At 35.4% G+C, this 24,166-nt stretch overlaps 1 protein-coding gene across 1 annotated transcript; it reads left to right on the top strand.

Annotated features, from left to right (window-relative positions):
• The first annotated feature begins 10,993 nt into the window (after positions 1-10,993).
• Positions 10,994-22,630, top strand: LOC149072186 (anionic trypsin-2-like). Its single transcript, XM_089246378.1, has 7 exons — positions 10,994-11,149; positions 12,168-12,186; positions 12,410-12,498; positions 14,702-14,814; positions 15,516-15,796; positions 18,189-18,328; positions 22,118-22,630. Exons 1-7 carry the CDS (start codon positions 11,081-11,083, stop codon positions 22,313-22,315), a joined length of 909 nt encoding a protein of 302 aa, XP_089102504.1. The 5' UTR covers positions 10,994-11,080; the 3' UTR covers positions 22,316-22,630.
• The last annotated feature ends 1,536 nt before the right edge of the window (positions 22,631-24,166 follow it).

Below are 24,166 nucleotides of genomic sequence, written 5' to 3'. Positions count from 1 at the left end.
ACCACATCTCGACAGTTGTGAGTAGAATTAATCGTGTGAATAAAAACGTACTCAGTCAAACGACGGGTATTTTCTGTTCGCAAGTACTGTCAAAAAAACCTTCAGCCAGTCAGATTTACCTCACGATCTATTATTTCTCTAACGCAAATTATATGAAAATGAACCTTATACATAATCGAACAACTGTAAGAGGTTATACATGAAGAGACTTGAGCAAAAGATCGGAAACTTGAAAGAACGCATCCAAATGTACATAGATACTGAAGGAGATCACATTCAGCATCGATTATGAGCAGTTTGTCCTATTGAGTAGGATATCGTATTTATCTCAATACTATAAATTTCTATTTTTAAGTAATATGGGGCTTCTAGCGAGAGAATCACACTGTATTATTGAAGATGAAGGGTGAAAATCAACGAATAAGAGCTCAAAGAATAGGTTCGTGAAACTTAAGCTGAATTTCTGAATGCCTCTAATACAGATGTTCGATAAGTATCCATCAGAATCAATATAAGGACGTTTGATATTTTAAAGAATGATCTGGTCCACGCACTAAACATGTTGTGCCCGTATAAATTAGATCCCAATTAAAAAGTTTGTCAGTCATAACTTTGACACACATTTTTTTCCTTGCTTAAATATTACTAATTTTACGATTTTTCGTTCATCACTCGCTGTTGATTCTTTCAGACGCCTGTGTTGTACCATAGCATAAGTTTCTGCAATTTCCGTTATTACATCCATCACCTGAAATGTATAGATTCAAATTAATAAATGAATATATATATATATATATATATTCTGAGCTATTCTATTACACTAATATACATTCCATGGGCGGAGGTGAGATACGGGGGGCGTGGGGGCATTTCCCCCGCCAGCGTCAAAGGTGAAGTTGACTGATCTAATGTATATATGCATATATGAATTGACATCATCATCATCGTGCCCCCAGACTACCAAGTCTATCTCCGCCTATGATACAGTCGAGTTCGCTTACAATCACCCCCTTGATTATTCAAGAAGTGTATGTTATAAACGAGGTCTTGAAATCAGCTATGAAAACCAGTCGTACACATGCATGAAGTGTATTATTGAGATTTTGTCGCGGAAAAAACAAGTTTATGCAGTACATAACAAAAATCTGTGATACAGCATAAAAAATATTTTTTGTTAGTATCAACTGAGGAATTTCGAAAATTTATTAGAGTAGGTGATACTACTTAACCAGACATGCACCTCGTCCATATTCCTCTGCGGAACTTCTAACGAGACGGGTGTTTGCAAAAATTGCGGTTAAAAATTTTGGTGACAATTCGATTTTGAAGTTTGCCAATCTTTCGGCGCTTGTAACTCGCCATTAAAACCAGATATTTCGATGAAATTGGTGTACCTGATAGCATTTTTTCTACGCTTTCCAAACGTTTGCGTATAGGTCTTTTAGAAACTTCACAAATTCTGGTTTTTCTCAGAATTGACGCATTTTTTCCCATAATCGATTATCTACCATAACTCGAAAACGGTTCGTTATAGGACAGGGTTGGTAGGTTATCGCATGATCCACTTGGGCTCGTCCATCACCCCGTGTTGTTTGGCAGAACAAGTCAGATTAACCATGTATAATATGCTGCCCATAAAAAAGATCATGGTTGTCTTATCAAAGTATGGATAGCTTCTCGATTTATCCCACTATGTCTACGGGATATTGCTAATTGTTTCCTTAAACATTGCCACAAGTTAGAAAAATCACCGATTGTCGCTGAAATGGCTGAAAGTTATGAATGAGTGCAAAATGAAGGACTTCCGGAATTCGCAGTGAATTGAAATGTAAATTCACGGGAAAAACGTTGATCATGACAAATATGTGAGAGAGATAAGTATTTATATATATGTCACGGTAAAAATGTGAAAAATCGGTTATTATACATACTTACCAATCGTCTTGGTAAGTTTGATAAATTTACCACTTTTACCGGTGATTATTTATAATAACCAAGTGTCGTTGGTAAATTTGGTAAATAATTGAAATTAATCGTCTTTATCTGTGATTATGCATGAATTGATCCAATGCAATTCATCAATTTTGTTTTGTTCTCGAACTGTGAGACAATTTCCTCAATTCATCACGAAAAAAAACGCTATAAATTAAATCCGAGACACAAAATGACACAGTTGCCAATACAATAAAGCTTTTTTTTTTTTGCTTCTTCCCCTCCAGTCTAGAAGCGAAAACTCACTGCGCAAACGCGGCGAAATATGCATGACGCCGCGACAAACCTAGGTATCTCTATCACAGAGTCGCCCTTAGGGGTGTGCGACAGGTGCGGTCGCACCAGGCCCCGCACTTACGGTAACAATAATTTTTTTCATAAATTCTGAATTTTCATCAATTATGGAATTCTGCATTTTTCATCTACAAAGAAATAATTTTGGAATTGTGTTTCATAAATTCTGAATTTCCACCAATTCTAGAAATTTTTTTTTTAAATAAATTTTTTAATTTTCATCTTCTTGGAATTCTGAATTTTGATCAGTTCTGGAGAGAGAGAGAATTCTTAATTTCCATCATTTTCTGAAATTCTGAATTATTTAAATTATTTCTTTCTAAAATTATTTTTTTCATTTAATCTCAAATTATTTTTTTCATTTAATCTGAAATTATTTTTTTCATTTAATCTGAAATTATTGTTTTAATTTATTCTGAAATTATTTTGTCATTTTTATTCTGAAATTATTATTTTTATTTATTCTAAATTTTCATCAATATTGGAATTCTAAATTTTAATCATGTTCTAGAATTCTGAATTATTTAAATTATTTTTCATTTATTCCGAAATTATTTATTTTATTTATATTTCGAAATTATTTATTTTATTTATATTTCGAAATTATTTATTTTATTTATATTCCGAAATTATTTATTTTATTTATATTCCGAAATTATTTATTTTATTTATATTCCGAAATTATTTATTTTATTTATATTCCGAAATTATTTATTTCATTTATTTTTAATTTTCATCAATTGTGAAATTATTTTTTTCATTTATTCTGAAATTATTTTTTTCATTTATTCTGAAATTATTTTTTTCATTTATTCTGAAATTATTTTTTTCATTTATTCTGAAATTATTTTTTTTCATTTATTCTGAAATTATTTTTTTCATTTATTCTGAAATTATTTTTTTCATTTATTCTGAATTTACACCAATTTTTAAATCATTTCTTTCATTTATCAATTTTTCAATTTTATTCATGTTTCAATTTTCCTAAATTTTGAAATTATTTTTTTCATTTATTCTGAATTTTAAGCTGTAAAAACTTATCTCAATAATTTCTGTCTGAATAACTTACTTAGTGATCGGTTTTCCTTCAAAGTCTCAGTCCCCAGAAATTTCTTATTTCGACGCCTGAAGTTTGCGAACCAATTCTGAACTTGCCTTGGGCTGATGTCTGCATCCCTGGCCAAGTTCTGTTTCTCTTGTGCGTTTGGATAAGGAGAATGTAAATGCAATAACAACCAGTTTTCCAATACTTTCTTTGCACGAAGTGGAAGTTGAACAGTTGGTCTCTCGGTCTTCATAATATTTGGTGGAGGAGGGTACCTGGAATAAGTGTAACATGGTGAATCCTGCCAAAACACTATAGAGTGTTAAAGAGAACTATAAAGTCACTATTACAATTTACCTACTGTATCTCAAAAAGGATGAACTAATACGTCATTGCTCGGAGCAGCCAGTCTAATTCCTCAACAACCATTTCAAGAAATCAAATGCGTATGGCACGAGAAGCATGAGCTGATTGCCCAATCATGCTCAAACATAAAAGAGCCCTCACCAACCTGTTGTTGCAGTATGGACAGAGCAGCGCCACTTGTCAGATCTATTACTGTATATCCGGAAAATCTCATGATCTTTTGCGATAGATGATTTGTTTGCAGAGATTTCACAAACTTTTCTAGTACTGTATTATCACTTTTTCAGGCCGTAGCGACAGGGGTTCCAATCTCCCCCATCCCCCGAAATGAGGGGAAATTATTAATATATAAGGAATTACATGGTTAAGTGTCTATTGTTCTATCACTTTGACCCACCCAAAACACCAGTCGTCCCAATCCGAAAGAAATTTCTAGCTACGGCTCTGCTACATCTGGATATTTCTTCACCTAAGATTTGTGAAATGCCTGACTGGGACATTTATTTCGCAGAGAAAAACCACAAGTAATAAGTAACTACCAGATGAGAAGATAAACCAGTTAAGTAGATATTTTTGTAGTTCCTTGCGAATTCAAATAAAAAATCGGACAAGTGAACGAAACCACTTTACTAAATGCGTATTTTCAATCTCAGATCTTCAAATGCAATATAAAAAAAACCACCTCCTCCAAGCCGATATACCGAATTATTTTCATCATTTTCTTATCCACTTTTTGTAGAAACGTGTGTATGAGTGTGATTGTGTGTCTAGTATTATTTTACATGAAAAGAGCTATATTTGCATAACTTTGTGATTAAAGTAACTAGTTAACAAATTTAATTCAACAATTTCACCGTATTTTTCATCGCCAGATAAGTGGATATTGTGCTTTCATTCCCAAAGGTATCCACTTAGAACGGATGGACTGTGAATTTAATATGCAAATGCTTACTTTTTACGGATTCGAAAACGCATGACAGGAGTGAGTTTGCATCCAATTTCTTGTTCCTTTTCTGCATAATGAGCTTCGTCCCACAACTTCGTGACTTTCGATACGTTCGAAAATTGATTATTCTGTCAATAAATACATTCATATTTTGAACATTTATAAATGTACAAAAATACTCACTAAACATTGTTCTAAAATACCCAGAAATCTATTTACAATGTACCTCGACTTACGAACGTGAAGCAATAGATAAAACATGCGAATAGTTAAGCCGAAGCCAGCTGACGGCGATATCAGATTGAACTGTGCACTGTATTCATGCTGTAAGTGGCATGACTTTTATTTTGCATAAAATACACCATGGTAATTAATTTTTAGTACAGTATAAGTATTTATATTAAACGGATCGATCTTCGAGATAAGAGTTTTTGAAAATTCGAGTTACTTACAGGAACGAAGTCGAGGTATGATTACAGTTGAAAATTAGCATAAATTCGCTAACGAGACCCTTTTATAAGGAGTGTAAGGTAAGTGAGGGTAATATGGCCATGCTAAGCTTCATTGATTTTCGCTGAGGTCTGTACAATGAATTCTGAAAAACAGATAATGTTAAAAAATACCTTTTTGAAGAGTTGTTTAAAAGAAAAAAAATAACAATCTACGGTGTATCTCACGAAAAATATGAAAAAATAATATTTTTTTTCAAAGAAAAGTCTGCCTCTTGACCATATTCCAAACAGATGAAGGTAATATGGCCAATTAAAATCCTCAACGGGCATATCTCAACAAACAGGCATTTTTTTACGAGAACCTATTGATTTAAAAAATTATTTAAATAAACAAACTTTTAATTGGAAATTGAATGTAAAAGTACACACATACTGAGTTCAGAAAATATATTTCGTAAGCTTCAACTAATTTAACCCTTTGACTACTAACGGGAGATATAAGTCCCAAAAAAAGAAATAATAATCCAAATGCTAAACTTACCTTACTCGAGACCTATTTTGTTCATTTTCACAGAAAGCTGAGGTCTTTTTTTTTTGAATTCGTAAGAGAGAGAGCAAAGGGTAAAATTAATGAATCAAAAATTGAAAATTTTTTAAAGGAATTAAGAGACGTTTCGGGTAGGTGTAAATCCTTTTTCTTCCTTCTTAGTGAATAGAAATTGGAGGGGGGTGCCTAGAGCATGAGCGGAGATACGGGGGGTGTGGGGGGCATTGCCCCCCAGCATCAAAGGTGGAGTCGACTGATCTAATGTATATTTGTATATGTGAACTGACATCATCATCATCGTGCCCCTCCCCCCAGCAATAATAACCTTGCCCCCCCCCAGACTTCCAAGTCTATCTCCGCCTATGGTCTAGAGACCTGGTCACATCAAATTTCTGACAACAAAATTTGATGCTTGCTCTGCGCAGTGTTAGCATATCTGGCCATAAAACCACCCTGCCAAATATTCTAATGATACCTACTTGGCAGACAAAATTTTTTTCAAATTTCAATTTCAATGAATGCAGTTGAAAAAGCATTAAAAACTACACATATCACGATTAACGAACTAAAGTTGTGGGGAATAATGGAACCTGAGGAAAAAATACAAACGTATTGTAAGAAAATAACGTGATTTTGCGATTGACACTTCCGGCACAATATGGCAAACTGGTGCGAAACTACGCATCACCCAAGACAAAATATTAGATCCAAAAAAAAGGTACACAACATAAGAACATCAAAATTCAAATTCCGTTCGAAATATATATAAAAAATACAGAAAATTGACCCTATTATATATATATATATATATATATATCCAGGGCTATATAGTAAGGGCCAAAGCGTATTAAAGACGATATTGAAAGCGATATATAGCGTATTAAAGACGAAGATTATTGATACGCTTTGGTAAGGGCTGTTTCATCCCTTCGAAGTTATACTTGCTGCCTTGGCTCACTGGGCGTGGTCACTTCTCAAACATATTTTTTTAGCAGACATAAACACACAAAACGTACTTAATTGACCTTACTTTTTCTACATTTTAGTTACTTATTTCACTGTTTTAAGTGAGTGATCTCTCGTTTATGATGTTGTTTTAGTGTCACAGGTAGGGGGGCGCGCGTGGTTTTTTAATAATACTTCACACACTGAGAACGGTATATTGCTTCGAAAGAGTTTTTAAATCTCTCCATGGTGAGCATGAGAAATTCAACCACCGAAAAGGTGTTATTAAAGAGTTGAAAGAGAGACTTACGAAGGAGTTGCATCATGTATGCCTACAAGCTATCCACATTTATTCTAAGATAACGACTTTTAACATACTTTTTTCAGAAAATTGAATAGGAATAAAAGTGCATTCAGAAAGAGATGAAAAAAGCTAAGATAATGAATTAAATCTAAGAAATAATTGGTAAGTAATAATGTCTTTTTATATTAGCATTCATATAATAACTTCAAATATTTTGCATTAGGATTTTTTTTAATATTTCCCCCCCCCCTTGTTTTTGTGATTCAGTTGTACTGGCAATAACGATGTCAAAGCTATACTTAATTCAAATGAAAACAAAAATATAATGAAAAATTATCAGAAAGTTCAAAAGATAATTGAAATTATTGGTCTCGAGTTGGCTTTCAATCAACCCAATAAAAATTAACTAACATATGGGATTTAACTGAAATGGATCCGAGAAATATATTCTCAGTAGTAGTTACCTCATATAAGCAAAGGCAAAATTTCTTATTCTAAATGTTTAAATTGTTGAACGAAGGAAGAAAATAAATACACAAATACTAATGGCAACAATCGAAAAAATAATTTTGGAAAGAATTCAGTAAAATGGGCAGTGTAGTGATTGCAAACTATCGCGATTGAAACGGAATAGCAAAGCGGGCGCACTCGGTTCTGTTTGAGCAACGATCACGACGTCAGCGTGTACTGACTCGGGCGCGTGAAACAGCCCTTATTATATAGCCCTGATAATATTACCAGCATGGCCATATTACCATCAGATATCTTATATGGAAATATAGACATACCCGTATGATATCATATACCTTGTTGAAATTCCCTTTCGCAGTATGCAATCTAATGAGATTCAAATTGTGCATTTCGGCACACATCACTTCGAACAAAAAACGGTGTCCACTGACGGACAGTAGGTATCATCAATCCAACGGCCTAACTTCCAGTGACACGATGAACAAGGGAGATTCGTTCGGAAGTTTACATTATAAGACACCCATGATTAGATGGCGTCTATATCTTTGAGGGGGAACATTTTTATTTTGATTATGCATTTACTTTTTTTCCGTTAAGAGCAACAATCGCCACCTGCCTTCATGGAAACCATCGAAGATTACGCTACACCTTGTTTGCGATTATATGTGGTTGAAACTGTTTATATTCTCGATGGAACGGTAATGTGTTTTACTGCATACCTTCGAGGGGACATCCATGGGTACACGTGTGTATAGCGTTTGCGCTCTATTCATGTTGGATATTCAGATTTCTTTGTATTGAATGCCGTGACATTAGACGGGTTGAAGTGAAAATAGCAATCGTATCTTGAAACAAAAGATTTTGCATTGATATTTTTGCATCCCGTTACGTTATTTTTTATTAATAAATATAAGGAAGTGCGTGTAATATGAAACACCATTTTTATTTTTTCGATTACTCCAATTCAAAACATGATAGAGACCTGAAACCTGTCCTTTTTAGAAAATTTGGCATCTTGTTTTCGCATTGACAAGTGTTATTGTATTTCAAAGTAAATATCATGTCTGACGAAAGAACTAAAAAAAAAAAATCGTTTTTTAGGGGGTAATATGTAATGGGGATTCAGAAAAGAAGAAAACTAATTAAATTGATCAAAAAAATATTTAATGGATCTATGACAATGCATAATTAAAATTTCATCGTTTATTTTTGTAGTTGATAATGTGGTGGTGCCATAATCGGTTTACAAGAGTCACAGATGCACTTTTCCTTCCCTGCCCTAAAAATGTCAAAATGAGCCCCCACGGAGAATGGGATATACATTATTCCAGACCTTTCCTCTTATGTCTTCCTAAACTTTCCACCTTGAAGAGATATTCTATCCCAACTCAGATGATACTTATTAGTTCCGTATTACTCGGCACACCACCTTTGACAAAAATAGCGTCCCATGTAACTGGAAGAATCGCTGGCTAAACAATGAGCACATGAATGAATGAATGAAAAATTGAGCACAGTAAAATAAAATGCAACACTTGTGGTGTACATTGTGCTTAGTTTCGAATTATTTGGCACGTATCTAAAGATTAATAATCACCTTTTAAAACTTGCCTGACTAAATTTTTCAGGAAGTAGGAAAAACAAATCTTCACCTATAGCAGCCGTGATGATGGTGACAACCGTGCGACACTGGCTCTATAGCAGTGTTTCTCAGCCTATGGTCCGTGGACCAGAATTGGTCTGCAACGATGGCATAGGTGCTCCGCAGGCAGACTTAATAAAATTATTCATCCGTTGTAATTGATATTAATATATTTAATATCCATATGGGTTCAAATGAAATTATACCTTCACACTTAGGTTCACCAAGCATCGAGGAGAATGAAGGAAATTGGGATCTTAAATACAGGTATCACTATATTTGACCAAAAATAAAAATTGCAATTTATCGCTTCAAATGAAATTTGCTAATTACTGCTAAAATTGCTGTGAAGGATGTGGAATAAAGGGCAGCTACAAATCTCGCATTTAACAAAAAATTAGTGTTTCATGAAAAAAATATTCAAATGATCTGATGACCGTATTTCATTGAGAAAAATACGGAAAACTGGGATCTTTTAAATAATAATCCGTAAAATACGGGACATCGCCAATTGTGATCAAAAAACATTGCCAAAAGTAGGCACATTCACTGATCGTAATTAAAATTGCGAGAAAAAACGTTAAACCTGACAAATAGGCTATATGAGATGAATATTTATGATTTTTGCCATAATTATCATAATATAATTCATATTATGAAAACGTTGTGTGTGTGTGTGTGTGTTACAATTTTAGTAATTATTACAAATTCAAATAAATATCGTTTAATAAGTGGGATAAATGTTTAAAAAAAAATTGGAAAAATGAAAATTACAGATATGTCTCGAAATACGAGACACAAGAGGTCCGTCAAATTGTTTCATACATTTTACTGGTCCTGGTTTTCAGAAAGGTTGAGAGAAACACTGCTCGATAACATCATGGAGCAGTTTGAAGTAATTTATTACTCTTCTATTTGGCGGCCATTCCTGATGGCAGATTCTTATTGAGGATAATATTAATGAATCTCTCTTTTAACGTCAATGAAATGAAATGACCTCGGGTATAATAGCTCATCTTTCTACGTTTTCACTTTTGGCAAGCTACAAAAACCTTTCCAGGAACTCTATTTGTACATCAGTGCGAATTAATATCTCACTAAACCTTTCCTTTTATTTGATGGACACTTCTAGAATTCACTTCGGAGCCGACTTCAAGAAATACGTCAGTGATTTTTATCATCAAATTCGAATTTCCAAGATGTTTATCATTTTCTAACATTTCTAGGGGGGTCCAGACCCCCATGCCCCAAACCCTTCTTGCTACGTCTATGTGGAGTGATGCAAAATTTGTTAATTTCTGCAGTACTCATATTAGGCGTTAAATAACCACTTCATTAATAGCATTTGATTGTTTTGTGTTTCATACTTTTATCTTAAAAACACCTCAACATCAATTTTGCGGTCTTTTGAATGTCGTTATGGCAGAGTTTGACTTTTTTTTAGATCAAAAGCATTTTAAATATCAAAAAAAATTAAATTTTTTTTTCTTCTAAGGGCACGTGGAGTACACGCACTGCCCAAAAATGATTCAACGTATTTACTTTTTCTATTAAAATTCTTTAAAGAACGTCCAGTGTGGCCCGAAAAATTCATGTATACCCAGGGCCCGAACTTTTGAAGAACGGGCTCTGAAACATGCACACACAACTTTCTAATATTATTCAATGTTTTCTGCAATGGCTTCAAAATACAATAGCATATATATATATATATATATATACACATATATCTGACAAAAGTTATTTGGCCTTTCGTTGAAAACAATCAATGAATAACCGTGATTAAAAACTAAACGCAATCCAATTCAATGAAGTCGCTTCTTTGGGAAATTTCTTTAGATCAATTGAAACTTCGTCTCGGAACATCTGTCTTCTTCAATTTCTTCATGGCGCTTGACAAGACAATAAATATTTTGCAACAGTGAGAAACTTCCACCCTATACATCAATATTACGTCACGACGTGTTTTTGTCTTAAGAAAATTTCATTATAACATTTGTAAAAGAATCACTTCTGTGTTTGTCCAACGTCGAGTCTCTTTTGTTCGCTCTCGGATCCTGAAGCACTTCATTTACCATGAAATTCAACAACGCTTTCGCTGCATTATGGACGGTGTTCTTCATGATCAAAGTGGAGGCTTTGATAGTAAATATAATCTGATAATTTTATAATATTAGATTTTAGGAATCTAACCATAAATATTGCCATCATTACTTTTGATATTGTAAAAGTAACCACATTTTTTCCGGTCTTCAAGGGTATTCCCCTGTGTCTAAAATTATGTTATACTTTATAATGTCCATAATAAATAAAGCTAGATATAATGGTGATCCAAGCAATATTTTTTTTAAATAACCGTATATGTTGTTATAGTTTTAGAAATATTATGTGTAAGTTACATTTTTATTTTGAGTATCTTCATCCATGCTATGCTCTAATCATACAGGGTGATATTACTTCATTTCCCTTGTCACATTTTACTGGGGAACCGTTACTTATAGAGAGGCATACTTACAATTAGAAAAATTATCCAAGTAACGTGTAGAACTCATATACGTCACTTATGTTGCAAGAGGTTATACAATTATTAAAATAAAAAAATTGACTTTATATACGGTCACCTTGTCGTCGGCAACCCAATTAGAAAGTTGTTTGCCCTATCTTTAGCGAAGCCAACAAAAAAAATTCCACGTTTCTAAGTGAAATATTTGCAAAGATATTTGAATTCAAAAATTGGAGGAAAGTTGGAAAACAACATCATAAACTAATGGACAACCCTTTTTTCCTTCGTTTATGCTGTTCTTTTTCAGCTTTTCTACGATTTTTGAATTCAAATATCTCAGCGAATATTGCACTTAAAAATGTGGCTTTTCTTTTTTGTTAGCCTTGGGAGAGACAGGGCAACAACTTACTAATTGAATTTTTGAGGACAGGGTGTTCATATAAAAAGTTAATTTTTTTAATTTGATACAACCCCTTGCAACATGAATGACTTATCTGAGTTGTAGGCTACATGTTATTTGCATGATTTTTCTTATTGGAAGTATGCCTCTAGGATCAACGGTTCTCTAGTAAAATGCGTCAAGGAGAATTAAGAAATCACCTTGTATATTCGTTTTTTTACTCACATTTTTTAAAATCTTTCTGTATAATCTATTTTCAGCCCGAAAGAAGAGATCATCGTAAGTATACAGTTTCTTAAACCTAATAACTTCGATAAATAATCTAACACTCTAATTACGTATATGTTATTGAGATAAATTTCCTGCGTCTAATGGGATAGCAATGAATGAATCGTTTTATATTTGTAAACTCAAGACGCAATTTGAATACAAGGTTTTGAGTAGAAAACATTTGCAGCAAACCTTAATTTTAGACTGCAGCATTCCTATTTCCATTTCCTAGGTCCATTCTGCAATTGTAAGAAACAAGATTACATGGGGATGAAAGTTGTTGGTGGATTTGATGCAAACGAAGACGAATTCCCATTTGCGGTAAGTGATTATGTAATATTTAACCCTTTTAGTGACCATTATGAAAAAAGGAAATAATGATCTTGTAAATTTTTGGTAGGTCATTTTAGTTTTAATTAAAGACTAAAAACAAAAATAATAATTTTTTTTTCTTCAAAAATTCAGTTACTACACAACGATTTAACCCTTCAAGCGGTTTTTAAAATTTTCCTGATCCGCGTTATAACTGCCACAGTGGAAATCACTAAACGTTCTAAAAATTGCCACCTACGTTCAAGGAATTTTTTTTTTCGATTGAATGAGCTGATGAATGCTTTCCCCTCAACACAAAAAATAATAGTAATAAAACAAGGAAGAGGAAAAAACTATCTTTATGTGTTATTTATCCTTTGCGCCTAATCGTATACTACCTCGAAGGGAAAGGAAAAACATCCGAGCTCTCCCCTTTTGTTATCAGACTTTGAACAAATGCTCACTCCGCCCACTAGAAGTTGATTGACAGGACGGGGGGAACATGTTATCAGGAGAAAAAACTTTATCAAACCGAGATATTTTGGGATTGCCAAAATAAAACAGATTAAGTTAGACGAGGTGTCTCGGGATTGCCGCAATAAGGGTCAATTATAATGATGAATTTTTTACCACAAAGAAAGCCATAGTCATTGGTTTTATACTTTTGTTGGACCGGGATTACATTATAAAACTTTGATAAAAGATCTTTTACAAAACTTGGAAAAAAACTATTAATAAGCGTATCGGTTACATTCAAGTGAATCTAACCAATAGGCTTATTAGCTGTTTTTTCATGTTTTGTAAAAGATATTTATAATCAAACTTTCATAGTATAATTCTGGCCTTAGGGGCCATTCAAGTATTACGTAAGCAGATTTTTAGCCATTTTTGCCCCCCTCCCCCCCCCCTTGTCAGCAAAATTTCGTCAGCAGCTTAGAATATTTCATATCTTCAAAAAGGGTGGTTGATGACGTAAGCAACCTTCAAACCCCCCTCTCCCCTTGTCATCAAAAGTCAGCAAATCCGAAACCCCCCTCCCCTCGATGCTGGCGTAATACTTGAATGACCCTTAGGGCATATTTTGTAAAAGCAGCGTGTTTTACAGCATGAGTGTAATGCAGTAAACACTTTTACATGGGCGAAAAATATGAATTTTTTGAATTTACATTTTAAGAAATAAATGGTCTCACACTTGTGCTGTCATCTGGTAATCGTAAAGTAGTTACGGTCTTTATACTTCAGAATACCAACTTCCAACAATGTATGTAAGAGATGTTACGGGGATTAAAATGTTGGTGGTGGTGCTTTAAAGCAGTGGTTCTCAACCTGCAGTCATATTGTCCCCTGGCAGTAATGGGATACTCTAAGGGGGCCACGGGGGGAAATCAGATGAAGGGGGAACCGCGATAAGTAGTAAAGGGAGAGTGGTGTGAAAAAATAAAGCTTTCAAATCAAACAAACCCGGTTCCAAGTCTAGCTGAGCTGTCCCTGGAACCGGGGCATCTTAATCTATGCCCTTCACCCGGTTTGCATGGTCTGAGCTATTCATGTCCATAGGAAGCTTACATGATATAAGAACTGGTACTATAATTTTCGAGTGCAAATATGCAAGTTGTTACGGTTACTTCTAACGAAGTATAGGGCCTCAGAACATCACAATGCCCAGGGACCAATGATGGTGAGACGGGTATGCATAGATCCCCGTCTCGTAAGGAGGAAGCTCGCTGAACTCTGTCCCACGGTAGGTGATGAGTCAGGAAGTGTGATTTGTTGTGTAGGTTCGTTTAATTGTCCAGTATTTTACGCAGACCTATTTCCCCATATAATTCGGCTTTGGGAGGTATGATCACACCCTCTTCCCCCCCCCCCTCTGGATCCGTGCCTGGCCCGAGGTTACAAGATAAAATGATGTTATTTATAAATATTCGTTCATTATAAATTTAGTTTTTACTAAAATTGATTCAATAAGTAGGAATGGTTTCACTCCTGCATGAGGGTAGGGAGCCCTGGGTAAGATGAGGAGGACCACGAGAAGAAAATATGGTCCAAAGAAGGCCATGGACTGAAAAACGTTGAGAACCACTGCTTTAAAGTATTGTCTCAGTACTGAAATGGTTAAAGTTCCAATCTTGAATTTCATAGCTACATCAAATAATTATAGAGCTGAATAACAAATTTCCTCAAATTTTTACTTCTTTTTCTTGCTTTTCAGGCTGGATTGATAAAAAATGCGGATTTACAGCTACAGCAAACCTTTAGTCCTTTCTGTGGTGGAACACTTATCACCGACAGACATGTACTGACAGCTGCCCATTGCGTGAAGAAGTATGGTATCAAATTTGTCTCACACATTACAAAATACATTTTTTTAACATTAAAAAATATTGCTATATTCAGTTATCAAATATTATCACTTTTCTTGGGCATATACAGTGTTACAAAAAAAACATGGACAAAATGAAAGGGCAATTCAGGCATACAATAATAATCTAAAATCACACAAGAACATGTAAGCAAACGCCATCTGGAAACAGCAGACGTCATTTAAAATAATACGTAATACAAGGACGATGAAGAAGAATCCTTCTACAATAATTTATTTAAGAACAATACTACTACAGTAGATGCTTGCCAGATGCACTGACACACGCGTTACATCAACGCTGCACGGACTGCCTTACCTTCTCAAAAATAACGGGTGTATGACGCAACCAGGCGTATTTACAAGTGTATGACGCAACAACTCCTGTAGCGGCTTCGTATGGCGTTTGCGCACCTAAATTCCTATGTGAATTTGGATAGTTATGGTATGACTGAATTGCCCTTTAATTTTGGCGATGCTTTTTTTTTGAAACACCTTGTATGATTTATAAGCTCAAACATAATTTCATTGTTGAAGTGACTTTCAACATTCCTTAATCATTTTTGTTGCACAGTCTTAACCTATCGTATTGACAGAGGAAGCAGAAAGATTCGGATATTTTTTAATGGTAACAATAGATTTGTTTGTTCTTATGTTCCTAAAGGCGTGAGCCTATGGAAGTGAGTATGACCATCAGTGATTTTGACCTCAGCGATGGTAAGTCCATATTGAGAACAGCGTCAAAGCTCATCATCTTTCCACTCTACGAGGATAAGCATATGCTCAATGATATAGCCATCATAGAATTCGATGAACCTGTGACGTTCGGATTCAACAACATCCTTGGGACGCATGTAAGAACAGCATGGTTGCCACCACCACGAATGTACTTCCAAGCGCCGTTACCAGCGACTGTATATGGTTGGGGTCGTTTGAGTTATTTTAGTAAGTTTGGTTCTTATAATTCATTTTTTTCGTTAAAAATATTGAGATTTGAAGTTCTTCGAAATTAAATCCCTAAGCATTTAATTCGAAGGGAGGGGTAGGCAGGGTCGTCTTAAGATCACCATGGGCTCCCTGGCCAAGTGGTTTTTCTGAGGCCCTACCAGGTAAATTATAGAAAAATTCAACCAAATCTCATTTTTGTGAGACTTTTCTTCTCTTGAGGCCCCCGGGCCGTGCCCGGGTAGGCCCATGCATTAAGACGGCACTGGGGGTAGGGTAGATCGAAAAGTATAGGAAACATTTTTTTTTCGGAATTACTTTTGGCTTGGGATGGGAAAGTTGCGTCTTGGGTATATTAGTTTGCGTAATTTTTTTTATTGAAATCCATTCATATCTTCTGGTGGCCCAAGCTCCCCAAAAATAGTTAAAAATTCCCACTTTTATGAAAATGTATTAAAAATTGTAAATTAATGAAACATGTTTATAAATTTTGCAGAGTATTCAGGTATTAAAGTATAAACTTATAAATAATAATAACTTTATAATAATACATGAAGTATAAATTTAAAAATCAAAGCAATAAAACTTATAAAATATAAAACTTTTAAAAAATTGAACTTATATAATGGCTTTTTTAATTTGAAGATTTACATATTTCTAAATGTTGTAATGCTTTTTGGTATTAAAATGTTTGATATGGCTTCTTGATTTTATCCTATTCAATATGAAGCCGTGTCTCTTCTTTCTGCACACACACTTTCCGACGCCTCAGACACCAGGCGAATGCCTCTTTCAACTGCTTGGGTATGGCATGAATATTTTCACCATTCCTTCCAACTTTTACCATGGCTTCCAACTTTTACTATACTAAATAACTTTATGCATTTAATAATAAGCAATAAACGATTTTTCATTCTCTGCCTATTCTACTTTCCCTGTAAAATCGATTATTTAACTCTTTTTTTTTTTATTCAAAATTTGCATAAAAATCGATTTTTGGCAAACATTTAAGTGTCTTTGGGCACCGGAAGAAATTAATTGAAGTTGAAAAATTTTGCATTTATGCTAGTATGCTTAAAAGACAACTTTTGCACCCCAAGCGGATTCTTTTATCTTCATTTCGATTTTTCGATCCACCCTGGAGGGTGCAAAGGTTATATGATGGGGCAATCATCGCTGAGCCGAAGTCGCTGAAGCTATAAATATGAAATTTGGTTAGTAGTTTTACTCTTCACGTGCAAAGATTCGCTAAAAAGTTGTTTTTAGAAATATGACCGACCCCCATGGGGTAATATCAGGGTTTCAAAGGTTATATGGGGCAATCATCGCTGAGCCCAAACCGCTGAAGTCATAAATATGAAATTTGGTCAGTGTTATATTTTGTAATAGAAAATAACATGTCCTGAACTGATTCATTGAATCATCGCCGAGCCAAAACCACTGAAGCTATAAATATGAAATTTGGTCAGTAAATTTTATTTCACAATGTAATGACTCGCTAAGAAGGGATTTTTAAAAATTCAACCCCTAAGGGGGTCATAAGGAGGGGTTCATGGGGTCGTTGAGCCGTTGTCGCTGATGCCGTAAATATGAAATTCGGTCAGTAGTTTTACTTCAGGATGTAAAGATTCACTAAGTAGGGGTTTATCATAATTCAACTCTTAAGCGGGTCATAAAGGGAGGGGTTCAAAGGTTGTATGGGCAATCATCACTGAGCCCAAACCGGATCAGTGAAGATATAAATATGAAATTTAATCAGTGTTATATTTTGTAATATAGAGACTCACTAAGACGGGATTTCTCAAAATCCAACCCCCAAAGAGAGACATGAGGGGTTCAAATGTTGTATGGAGAACCGATAAATTTCTGGATTACCAAATCCACGCGAGTGAAGCCGCCGGTAACAGTTAGTTTTGTAATATAGAGACTCACTAAGGAGAGATTTCTCAAAATTTAACTCCCAGGGCGGGTAATAAGGGTTCAAATGGTATATGGGGGAAATCATCGGGCCGTGCAATTTTCATATGACCAAATCCTCGCGAGCAAAGTCGCGGGCAACAGCTAGTCGTATTATAATATAACGTTCTCTTCATACCAAAAGCATGAATGTGCAAATTTCCCCTTTTTTTTATCAGCTGATTGGATACCTTATTTTAGTATCTAAGTTCTGCCTGAAACGCGAATGTGTATCCCTATTGAAACACATGTTACAAAACATTTTAGGAAAATATAACTTTCATAGAGCAACATGGGTAGAGTGTAAACATTCAGTCGTCATTTCCCACATTCTTTTTTTTTTTCAAGGAAATTGCACATTTGTGCTTCTGTCATGAAGGGGACAATAAAAGAATGAACGAAATCTTGAAATTTTTGGTTTTTTTTTTAAACTTAGGTAAGAAGAAGCCATCGATTCTCCAGACCCTTACGATGCCCATGACACCTTACGATAAGTGCGGAGAGGCATTTAGTTTTAGAATATATGAAGAAATGATGATATGCGCTGGTGGACAAGAAGGCAAAGATGCATGCACAGTAAGTGTGTGAATGCGTTTCAAGCTATACAGCGTGCCTAGAAAATCCTTACTCAAGCGTTTTTCCCCCCTCAGGCGTTAATAGAAACATCCGCTCAATTAAAAAAAGTGTCCAAATAATATGCCTTTATTAGATATCGTAAACCGTGGGGCTACTTTGCGTAATTTTTTGTTTGAGTGTCCCCTTAAGTTTATAGGGGAAAATATGAGTATTTTTTAAAAATGCTGTATTACGTTAGAGGGTATAATCATCACTCATCTTTAAATTGCAGATGAGTTTTTTAACTAATTATTATTTCACTAAATAACTGTTACAGAGCAGTGTACCCACTGTACCCAGCTGTCAGTATACCCCTGCTTATAGTACAACTTTGTAAGTCAGATTTTTATCTATTGTAGTTTACATTTTCACGTGTGCCAGAAGACTTTATTTATATATGGTTACTTTAGGGTTCTCTGAAAGACAAAAGTAATAAAATATTGAATAATTTTAGTAAAATTTTGGCAGAATTATATTACGAATTTATCAGTTCTAAATAAACATATACACATTAACGGAAAGTAAATACAAGAAAATAATGTTAAAAAATATAAAATTCAAAATGCAGGCACAAGTTTTTAGTAATTATACTTTTGCTAGCAACCCATTTACTTCAGGAACATCAAAAATGTTTCGCTTCACTCCTTGCTTGCACTATTTCTTTGTCTTGGATTTTGTCCTCATTTGGTGAAAGATGTTCATTTTTCTCATGTCCAGTGTTTACCTGATCTCTCAATCACAATCACTAAAGTATCTCGTTTGCCAAGTTTGATAATTGTTCCTGGAAAATATTTACGCTCAAAAACTACTACACAGACCCCTAATTTTTTTTAATCACTCTCCCTGATAGCAGGAATAAAATTGGCTTCTGATTCAGAGTACGTTTCATACCAACTAATATCTGATTCCGTATACCAAACAGACTCTGCATCACTTTCACATGATGAACATCTTTGTGTGTTCTGATTCTTATTGTCTTTTTTTGTGCTAGATGCAGAAAATGCTAGGATATTTGCACCTGATGAACTCTGTAAATCCAACGCAAAGATTCTCTTCCCAGGAGTCATATTGATTCTTCTGTTTCTTGCCTGCCTTTTCTCTGTCAATTCAGTTCTTTGCTGATTCAGGTGATCTGTAAAGCTTTCACTTAGATTTTCTCTTACATATTATTATTATCTCTCTCTTTCTCTCTTTCTCTTGAATGTCCACATAATTGATTTAGAACTTCTCTATTCAATGGGTTTATTTCAGCTTTCTTAAATCCAAAATAAAGGTTCTCCCCTCGATTTTCTTCAACTTTCTTTTGTCACAAAGTTGTACCGCATTTCTGCAAGTCACACATATTTCGTTGAAAAATGCAAGTGAATTAACTCATACTAAAAATACTCTTTCCACTGAATTATTATAGTAAAATATGTATTCAAATGGACTCACTTTGAAATGTTCAGCTACTCTATACTTCGTACACCAGCACAAAGTTTCAATACTTTTCTGAAAATCATTCAACGCGCATTACCTAAAATAGATTTACAGGACTGTTCCCGCCTCTACGCATTAGTCACCTACAGATGTCACGCACAGAGAGTCACCTACAGATGACAGAATCTTTTAGGTACAACTCTGCTGAAATATGTTCTCCCTCAACCGCTTTGGAAATCACGGCAAATTTGAAAATGTGTTGTGGGGCATAGATGCTACAAAGTTAAACCCGCTGTCACAAAGTAGCCCCAGTTTATGGTATATCGTTTCTTCTGCATTCGCTTACAAATTTCACTTTCATACGCTCCCGCTATTTTCTAATTTCCAATTAGAAATTTGTTGCCCTGTCAGCGATTTTTGAACTCAAATTAATATTGTACTTGGAAATATGGAATTTTTTGTTGCCATCAACAACAAGAGAGTAAAAAACTTTCTAACTGGAGGTTAGAGAAGAGAGGGAACGTATAGAAAATTGAATTTTGTATCTTGGTACATATACGGCCCTTGGTAAAACAAATAGCACATTTAAAATGTGCATATTATTTGTAAAAGTTTACTATTGAAGGTATATAGTTATCTCTATAACCAACGGTGGGAAGAAAAACTTTCTGGGCGGGCTGTATCAGCACCTCCTAGAGATAGAAGGCCTCCGCACGCTGTTCGTGACGTCAGCAAGTACAGTCGAACCCCGTTGTAACGCCACCATCCGTCCCAAATAATTTTGGCGTTATATCGGACCATGGTTGGAATAGCGTTTCGGAGAGGCTTCATTTCATAAATTCACACGTGCATTATGAACTACTGTATCTCAGTGCCTTATTAGTATTACTCCATAAATAAAATAACCTCTTTTACACGTATTCAATTTTAAGATGAGAAAATTGTTAAATTTTAAAAACGGCACAGATTACTTAAAAAAAATATTTCTTATATAATACTTGAGAGATACATATATATATTTTACACTTACCTCTAAAATTATTTTAATTCTGCATAAATTTAGTGATGCATTTTATAAGTACAAAAACAAAATAAAAACAAAGGTAAACAATGGTGGCTTTGCTTTTTTTAGTCCGTATATTGGTTTGAGAATCACAAATTTCCCGTTTCTCAGATATTGAAAGAACAACACCCATGGCCCCCACATCCTGAAGCAGGGCCCCTAGGCTGGGATCTTTTACGGGCCCCCTTTATGATGAATTTATAGCGTGAAAAAACAAAAAAATGATTAAAATCCTCACGGGCCCCAGGGCTGGAGCCTTGTCAGCCCACCCCTTGTGGGGGCCATGACAACACCTTTCGGCATTAATTTGAATGGAGAAAATCAAGGGAGATGACAGAACTGAAAATGTAATGACCAGAGAGTAAAAACATGCACTGTTGAAAAACTTCTCTTAGCAACCTTGAAAAAACTTGTGCAGTATGCTCATTTTGTACACTTTCCTCCCCTCTGTTTCGTTAAATACGATGGTTGTTTTGGTTCCTACACGCATTCAGGTATTTCAGGTATTTAATGTGCTTTATTAACCCCCCCCCCCCCGACCAAACACTATTCTTTATTCTTCAAGTCATTTGCTCTAAACTATTGTCATGTTGATTGATAATAACAGTGGAATGAGAAAAGGATTCCTCAACTCCTTTTAGAAAAAAAAGCAAAATGATGGAAGAAGAAATGTTGTGGAAATTTTCTTGGAAAATGATACATAGACTTTGTATACATCCAAACAACAGTTGTCGTTATAACGAGTTGGCGCTATATCGGGTTTTTTTACATTATAATCCTTATATGGAAGATTTGTTCACTGAAAATTTGTGGCGGTAAGCGAGGTTGGTGCTACAACGGGGAGCGGTATAACGGGGTTCGATTGCAGTCCATTTTCCCTCAGAATATTCAGGGAAAAAAATTCCCTGCTCGTGCCAGTATCATCGTTGTGAGGGAAAAGAAATGATCAGGCTCAGAATTGGCGATTTCTATGCCCCACTTCCAATCACCACGCAGTATTTGTGAGCCAACCAGGATGATTCTACGCCAAAATAAAAAGAAACGAAAAAGGATGCTGCGATTCAAAATGTGGCAAACTTGACAGGTATTCTTAATGACGTTACAGATGAACTTGGCAACCCGTGCGGAGGCCTTCAATCTCTAGGAGGTGCTGGCTGTATACTCGTACAAATTGCTGTTATAAAGCATTTTTAACGACTTGGTTATTGATACGAATTTTGTAATGTAACTACTAATTAAAATTAGTCTATTTCTTTTTTTTTTTTTAGGGAGACTCTGGAAGTGGATTACTCGCGAAACTTAAGTTCACTGATGAACAACAGGTTCTTATTGGAGTCGTGTCATTTGGGCAAAAATGTGCATTACCAGATGTACCCGGAATCTATACGAATGTATCCACGTATGTTGATTGGATCTATGAACATACCAAAAGTGCTGGTTGCCACCCCTGCATTGCGATTCCATAAACTATAATATTGGTTAGTAAATACAGAGCTGAAAGGAAATTCTGGACAGTAGTTCAGACAACCATAGAAAAATCATTTTAAAAAAATTGATAGTTTCTTTTTTCGATACATTGCGATTTTTTTTCACTTGAATTCGAGATGTATCATACAATAAAGATAAAACGTATATTATGTGCTTTTATGTATTTTAATTTGATCCTAAGAAAAAAGTCGGAAAAAATAGCAAAATACTGAACTGAAGCTTTTGTCAAATACATAACTTTATTTTCTCATGCTTACAGTGCTAAAATTTGCAATAAAAATATGTAAAAATGGTAATGCGTAGAAAATATACATATATGTACAAAAGAAGGGGATGTGGAAATTTGGCCTCCGACATTTCACCTTCCCTGAATGTATGAGTGACTGACTGTGTGAGTGGCCATAGAAGTACATGAGTGACCGTATGAGCGTGAAATTGACTGTAGGAGTGCGTTAGTGACCGAAAAAGTGAGTGACAGAATGACTGACCACGTGAGTGACTGCATCTGTGAGTGTGCAATTGACTGAGTAAGTGACCATATGAGTGTCCAAGTCAGTGATTGAGTGATTGACCATATATGAGTAACCGAGTGATGAGTGACCAAATGAGTGACCGGCTGAGTGACGCAGTGTCCAAGTGAGTGATTGACCGCATGATTGACCGAGTGATTCACTGTATGGGTGACCAAGTGAGTAACCGAGTGATTGACCACACGAGTGACCGAGTGATTCACTGTATGAGTGACCAAGTGATTGACCGCATGAGCGAACAATTGAGTGACAAGTGATTAACCATATGAGTGACCAAGTGAGCGATTGAATGATTGATCATAGTGGTGACTGAGTGAATGACCATATGGGCGACCGAGTGAATAATCGTATAAATCACCAAGTGAGTGATCGTATGAGTGACCAAGCGAGTGATCGTATGAGTGACCAAGCGAGTGATCGTATGAGTGACCAAGCGAGTGATCGTATGAGTGACCAAGCGAGTGACCGAGTGAGTGAGTGATTGAGCGTATAAGTGACCAAGTGATTGATAAAGTGACTGACCGAATGATTCACCAAATGAGTGGTTGGATGTCTAAAAGAATGATTCCCCCTCCCCTCTTATAGGTGGTTACCTAGTACTTTAATGAGCCCTAATAATTTGGAATTTGCAGTGAAACCAAGGTACCTCCCCTTCCCCACCACCACCACGTTTCCTACGTACGCCAATGCATTTGTGACAGCAATAGAAATTATATGCTTCGTGCAAATTTTTGACACATACTCACCTAGCATTTACAAAAGGTGCGAAATGTCGGGTGTGAAATGAGATATCCTATCCAACTCACGTAGTCACTCACTTGATAACTCATACGGTCGCTCACTATGTTACTCCTGCGGTCATTCCTCCGGTCGCTCATACAATCAGGGCAGTATTATTCCAAATTAACATCGCAATATCTCCCAAACGTCTGTACACGGTTTGCCTTGAAACTGTGGTACCCGTGGCTGCAGATAGCTGACGAGACAGGTCGGATGCTGTGCTCCGTCTGCTTCTTTTGGTAGTTACTGCCAAATACCGGTCTTCATTCGGCGTTGTAACTCGGGGGCGACCTGTACTGTAACGTCTACTGACATTTCCGTTATCTTGGAATCGTTGTCAAAGCCTAGAGATGACACTTTGGGCAATTCCAAGTTCCTCGGATACTTCCATCTGAGTACGCCCACATTCGAGGCGGCCGATAATTCTACCACGTAAAAAATCATCCACATGCGTCCTCTGTGTCATAACTATTCGCTTATGGCACTGAGCGCCTTACAGAACTCTTGTGAAAAATTTCA

This window comes from Pholcus phalangioides, unplaced genomic scaffold (assembly GCF_987345545.1).
Source record: "Pholcus phalangioides strain wild (caught in Gottingen) unplaced genomic scaffold, Ppha-v1.0 ptg000017l_1, whole genome shotgun sequence".
In the NCBI taxonomy this organism is placed as follows: Eukaryota; Metazoa; Arthropoda; class Arachnida; order Araneae; family Pholcidae; genus Pholcus; species Pholcus phalangioides.
The sequence above is the reverse complement of the archived record's forward strand: the minus strand, read 5'-3'. Positions and strand labels throughout refer to the sequence as shown.